This window comes from Colletotrichum abscissum (genome assembly GCF_030869225.1).
Source record: "Colletotrichum abscissum strain IMI 504890 chromosome Unknown Scaffold_144.1, whole genome shotgun sequence".
Lineage (NCBI taxonomy): Eukaryota > Fungi > Ascomycota > Sordariomycetes > Glomerellales > Glomerellaceae > Colletotrichum > Colletotrichum abscissum.
The window spans coordinates 1-6,468 of record NW_026850037.1 but is presented as its reverse complement, the minus strand read 5'-3'; the positions used below and the strand labels follow the sequence as shown (position 1 = coordinate 6,468).

At 53.9% G+C, this 6,468-nt stretch overlaps 2 protein-coding genes across 2 annotated transcripts; one reads left to right on the top strand and one right to left on the bottom strand.

Annotated features, from left to right (window-relative positions):
- Positions 1-2,428: 2,428 nt before the first annotated feature.
- On the top strand, positions 2,429-4,124 carry CABS01_16753 (uncharacterized protein; the record flags this gene model as incomplete). The annotated part of the gene is made up of 3 exons (XM_060550083.1): positions 2,429-2,447; positions 2,498-2,833; positions 2,890-4,124. 3 exons carry the CDS (start codon positions 2,429-2,431, stop codon positions 4,122-4,124), a joined length of 1,590 nt encoding a protein of 529 aa, XP_060403611.1.
- A 612-nt stretch (positions 4,125-4,736) lies between these two features.
- CABS01_16752 (serine/threonine protein kinase-20) lies at positions 4,737-6,451 on the bottom strand (the record flags this gene model as incomplete). Its single annotated transcript, XM_060550082.1, has 2 exons — positions 4,737-5,471; positions 5,528-6,451. 2 exons carry the CDS (start codon positions 6,449-6,451, stop codon positions 4,737-4,739), a joined length of 1,659 nt encoding a protein of 552 aa, XP_060403610.1.
- Between the last annotated feature and the right edge of the window lie 17 nt (positions 6,452-6,468).

The window sequence follows — 6,468 nt, the reverse complement described above, 5'->3', positions numbered from 1 at the left end:
TTGTTTGCGCCACTTAGCTCTCTCATCGGCCCCATCCACATACGCCTTCCACCTCGATCCTCACACAATGTTGGCCTTTCTTCAACTCTTGTCCTTCACGACGGCCTAAGCAACAAACCTAGGTTTCTGCCAAAGCCAACTGAAGCTGGCTGAAGGTAGACCCACGTCGGTGCTTCCAATTGCCTGCAGCGGTTGTGCCGATGTCAGGTGCAGCACGCCCTATCCAGTAGGCTTTGCTCTGTTCTGCTGCAATAGTGTTGCTAATTCCTTCAGTGTATAGCCGCTTCTAGCAATTTCGTCACCCCTCGTCCGGTATCTTGCGTCTACTCTTCTCGTTGATTACCGACATCGAATATCAAAAACGCCCAGCGAAGCGCCCAGCGGGCCCATTACCCATCCTCGTGGGCCCCCCACCCATCCAGCCATGTCTGCCTCGCCTTGCCGTCAGACCCAAAATTGCCTCTTCTGGAAATTTGGGAGATGAACGGCAATCACGGAAGACGCTGTGAGATCATACGACCGTGAATGATGGTCCGAGACGTCGCATCACTTTGATGTGCTGTGTCAGGCATCATAACGAGCGCTCGGGGTGAGGCCCTTGGTCTCAGCCCTTCCTCTGGCGAGGGGAGGCGGGTGTTGATTACGAATTATCATATTTGGGAACTAACAATCCTTCCACCTTATCAGCGGTTGGAGCATCTGCAGCAGTGGAGAGAAACTCAGCGCATGCCGCGGAAACTGGTTTTCAGCTTGCCTGCGAGCCAAGAGAGGGCGATGTCTACCTCACCGGGGGTTTCCTGCGCTTTAGGACGCATTGGTCAGGGGTTATGATGGCTGGCGCCAACAAAATTGCCTTGTTGGGCAGTTCACGTCTAGACTGCAGCCTAGACTTGTCGCCCGCCTCCAGCAAGATGATAGCGACAGGAACGGCCTCGTATATCCGAGATGAAGCACGCCAAACGCTCTGCCGTTGAATGATAGCCTGCGGAATGTTTAGCCCAGGTGGGGCTCTTGGGAACGGCCGTGAACAGTCGCGGAGGTCTCCATGATACCGCAATCTCCCAGGGGACGGCGCCACAAACACAGCGGCACTCTTGCAAGAGGAGGGGCGAGAGCTCGCCGACGATGACATTTCCGAATTGGGATGATCTTGTGCCATAGGCAGAACAGCCATGCCTTGAAGCTCGTCGTCTCCGTGCCCGTGTCCAGGAGCAGGAAAGATGGATGGCCGGACTTCATCCAAAGGTTCCAGTTAAGCCGGCTCCTTGGCTCAACGAAATTGCCTGAAGAGGCAATTCTCGTCTCAACATGCCAGGCATCCGGCTCTGCCTGATCTCGGCTCTCGACAGAACGGCTCTAGCACTGGTTGCATTGCATATACGAGACGGTGGGCGCCAGGAAGCTCGAAGACATCCCGAAGCGCTGGCGCAATAATCCTAAGGTCATTCGACTACGAGCCCTGTCTCATGTTCCAACAGAATGAGCCTATTGCACAGCTTGTTTGGCACCATGCGCGACGCATCGTGCAATTAGCCCGGACAGTAAAGGGGCAGATGACCTTCTCACCCATGCTTAGGCATGGATGATTGCGCCGGTTGGAAGGTTCACCGGGCTCGACGGAGGGTCGAGTTCAGCTGGACAGGCCTCTTTCGGCGCAATTCCAAGGCCGAACGCCCGCGTCAGTGAATGGGTGTAGATTTTGGACTGGCAACTATGATCCATGCCGCCAGGAGCGCCCCTGGCGGTTGAGATGGTCTTGGCCTACTTCAAAGTCGGTGACGTGGCTCGCGAGACTTGGCCATGGGCTCAGGGCTGTGGTCTTATACGTCCCCTGGCAAACAGTCAGCCCGGCAAGTCCGCTATCACAGCCATCTTTCGACGAGACGAAACAGCAATGACAAAAGGCGGGGGGAGCTCACCGACATCTCAAGGATGTCGGCCAGGCCTGGAAGGGAACATCTCACTATCTAGGACTCTACATAACCAAGCAATTACGTTGCGTTGGTGCGCCAACTTTCCCCGGCTTCGAGTTCCAACGCAGGCATGGAAGCTGTAGGCTCCTCGGTGGGTTGATGGGCGGATCATTCAGCCCAGCCGTCGTGCCCCCTGAATGGGGACCCATCGCCACACGGATAACGGACGTCCTATATAATGCCCTCCTTTCCTCACTTTCACACTAGCCAGCTCATGCCAAAACACTTAACTTTACGTTTCTTCTCTAACTAACGATGGTCAAGCCACAGTTCAGACAGCTGGATGTCGAGTCTATGGGAAGGCTTTACGAAAAAATGGAGCGCAGCAGAAGCTCACACAATTGAAACGCCAACGAGAGCGTGGGGAGCAGCAGCAGCCACAATCACCCCTCCCACCAACCAGCCCAACTACGCTTGAACGAGGTATCAGAAATCTAGGGGTGGCGCAAGCCCAAATGATCAGCTATACGTCGGGTATGCTTCCATCGCATTCCTCCTTTTAGGCAATGACTAACGATCAATAGGCGATTTCCATAACTTTCCTGATTTCAACCCCAACTTCAATCAGTTCAAAAGTCTCGACACGGCCGAGATCGCACACACCACACAGGCCTCGATATTACCCTCTGGGATGGATAATATCACGACGGCAACGACCGGATCCTTCTCTCCCGGTAATATCCAGCTGCACCCGAAACGCTGGTCGCCTCGTACACCCTTACTTGACCATCCTACGAAACTCGCCTCTCAGAGAGAGGCAAATTCTTCGCTTGAAGACCTTTCCGTGGCTTCCGGCCTGGTTAGACGTACAACAGGACAACTCCGCCCAGTGAGTTCTCTTGCTAGTGACAGGAACATAGGTGAGCGACCCTTATCTAAGATGCGAAGTAGGCTGGGACTAACGAACATTGTCCAGTCGTTGCGGATGAAGAGATGAGCAAGAGCGGCGAACCCCGTCAAAGCTGTGATGCTGATGGCTTGACCAACGATGAAATCAGTAGCTCTCACGATGATACCCATAGTGAGACCCGTACTACAGAGTTGGTGGTCCTAAGACCCGAATCTACGTTTCAAGATTCGGCGGAGATGCCCGCATCACAGATCTTCTCCAGAAGCTATCCCGCAATGCCCGACTCCATGGTTTGTCCGTCTTCCGCAACAAGCTCTGCCCCCAGTCTCTCAATTGACGCTTCCGCCGTCCCGTTGGACAGGGTGGAAGACCCCGAAGCAGAGGTTGTCGCACTTCCTACTCCACCCTCCGATCACGCCTCCGTCTCCCTGCAAGGTGGTGATGCCATCATCAGTCGGGGAAAACGAGGTCGCGGGGCTATCGAAGACGACTGCGAGAGCCATGGCCTTCGCTCGTCTAAACGAAGGAGATCACGAGATGCTGGCAGCGAGACAGCATCGCCGGCTCCACAAGCCAGGACTTTGCGCGCATTGCCATCTCGACAGAGGCAACGACCGCCAATCATGACTGAAACAACTTCACCTCTCCTTGGTCGTCGCTCTTTCGAAAAAACTGGCCTCAAAAGTTCCAACCGAGTACCCTCCCCTCCTGTTGCTACCTCAGTGGGTCTATACCCAGTCGCATGCCATACGTGCGGCTTTTCTGCCGAACCTTTGCTGCGGATGAGCGACACCGTCCAAGCTCTCGCTGGGAGTATGACTGATCTGTCTAACAGTCAAAAGGGATTGGACATTCTTCACTTGTTCGTTGGGCTCATCAGGGACCATGCCACCAAGCTTTCACACAACGCAACGAGCAGGAGCAAGAGCAGTTCCTGTGGCGTAAGGAACCATGATCACACAGTGGAGGCAGTCATTGGGCCGTCAAACGCCGAGACAGTCAAAAACGACGAGAGCTCGGATAACTCAGATAATGACAGCGAGGGCGCCAGTGGAAGCGAAAGCGAAAGTAGCAGCTCGGATCTCAGCGTCAGCCCAGAAATTCCCGGAAACAGGGCTGGAATGACTAAGCGTCTACGTTGGACACATTTGGACGAACTACGTCTCCGCGCATGGATTCAGGAGGAAAAGGAGTGGTCGTGGATTGCTGGGAAACTGGATAGAAGCGAGCAGGCTGTTCTTCAGCATTGGAAGATTATGGTTAAGCAGGAGAAGAGGCCAGGAAAGAGGCAAATGAGATAGGCTAGTTCCCGGCATATGCTTTTATTAGATAACTGTTATGTCTTCCTCCGTACTCATTCTTGTCGCTCTCCGTTCTTGGCTTTATCACGAATTGTGTTCTTGGAATTAGTGTCGATTGGCACGTGGCTTCCTCTATCCAGGTTATACTGTTCAGACCGAAAGCCTGCCCAAGCGGACTTTTGCGTGCGCTTGAGCGCATTCCTGCGCAAGCGGCTCTGCTCGAGCGTGTTTATGCGTGGGCAGCTTTGCCTAGGCGGCATTCTGCGTGAGCAGGCATGCCGAAGCAGTCTTTCGCGTGTGCAGCAAGCGTACTGACAAATGCATGAGAGTCGTGCCTGCTTGAGTGGAGTGTATATAAAGTGTTTTTGTGAAAACCTTTGCGTGATGAGGCCATAAAGCTATGTCTGAAAGGAAAGCCTGGAGGACTATCTGACTTTGTAGACGTCGTCAAAGACCATGAATCAGGAAGAGATCTTGGCTCTGACATCTGCTAGTTTGAGACTGAGTCTTGGCAGCGAACAGAACTCGTAAAGTTGAAAGATGGCACGGCCGATTGCAACGATCGAAACTACCCGGTTACATGCAGCCCCCCAAATGTGTCAGGGAAGCTGGCTAGTCGGACGCTGTCCACCGAGCTTTTCTTTTCGTGAGATCCTTCACCTCAGATGGTTTTCCCTTGTCCCCGACCGAGTGCGGTTGCAAGTTTGAGGAGTGAAATTTGATGCCCAAGGTTTCTTTCAAATCCTCAACGCTGGCCGCGATCTGTGAAGCATGGAGTCTAGAATTGATTCCGGGCTCTAGCATCCTGAAAACGGTCTTTTCCACCATATCAGACCGATCTAACCTGACCCTAGCGCTAGCGACATGATCGAGCCAGCCCAGCAAGCGCTCACGAGCTTCCCCGTGTCGATTTGTCACATTACGGATGAGCCAACCTCTTGTGGTCTTCTCCGGAAGGGTAATCTTTCCTAGCACATAGAGCATTGTGACACCCAAGGCCCATACGTCTCCCGGGGTCCCTCGTGTTCGTTGTACAATAAGGTCTGGCGGGACATACCAAGGGGTACCACCGGGCAGCTCCTTCTCATCCATCGTCGTAGCTAGTCCAAAATCGAGAAGAACAGCGCCGCGCTCAGGCGAATAGGCGATATTGGCTGGTTTAATGTCATTGTGGATGACCCGCTGGTCCGCAAGGTAGGCGAGGGCGGATGACGTGCCATGGAGTATCCTTTGCGCGTCGCTAGCCTTGAACGGTGAAGTAAACCCGCGGTGGAGGGACGGGGGAAGCCGCTCAACAAGCATGGCAAAGACGCGGCCGTCGAAGGCCTTCAGGGTGACTATGTTTGGCTATTCGTCTTTAGTAGAGGACCGATATACTGGTCGTTTTCGGGGCAAAAACATACGTGATGTAGCTTTTCCAGGAATGACTTTTCCCGTTTCCAGATCGACGCGCATTTTATCAGGTCTTCGGACGTCTTGCCTTTGTACCTGATCACCTTCGCCACAACCTTTTCCGATAACGCCGAGTGGCGGCCAGTGAAGAGACTGGCTGACAGCGTATCAGCAATTCGCTCAAGCCGATGAAGTCTGTAGGTGGTCTGATTGCCGCACCTAGAAACCCCGCCAGCCCCTCTACCCAGAGGCAGATGACTGACCTCGTCGTCCTTGACCTGCCTAGAACGGACGACGGCAACTCCTCCATCCGAGAGGTCAAGAAGTGGTGTACCGCTTGTTCGAGCAATCTTCCGCGAGGTTGGAATGGCGAGACTGAGGCATTTGGCACCATCGGCAACGGCAGCGTCATTTGATCTGCGTGTTACGTCTGTGGCCGTGGTCAGAACGACTTCTGCCTCTCCCCCCTCCCGTCTTCGTCGCTTGCCAGCTTTTTGCTCCTCGCCGGACGCAAGGCGCTTGGCGGAAGCTGAATAGCCAGGCAGGCCTTCATGTAAAGTGATGGTGAATTGCCTCCGCTGCATCAAGAAGTCGGCGACATGTTGCTCAGCTGTGAGGTTCTTAAACTCCACCGAAATTCTCCACATACCGGGCTTGATCACCTCGGTCTGGTCATACGATAGGCGACGGCGGCTCGTTGGAGAACATAAGCTGGTGAGATAAAAATCCACACACGATTTGTTGATCAGAACGCAGTCGTCGTCGGCAGGATTGTAGTAAACACTACACCGAACTTGCAAAGGTATGAACCGCGTAGGTCTCAGGTCGCAGGGAGGGTCGTTAAGAGGAACGCACAGAGTGAAGTTCACGTCCTGCGTGCGCTGTATCACACCGACCATATTCCACCCGCCAATTTTGTGCGGCAAAGGAATCATGGCAGAGTCAGTGTTGC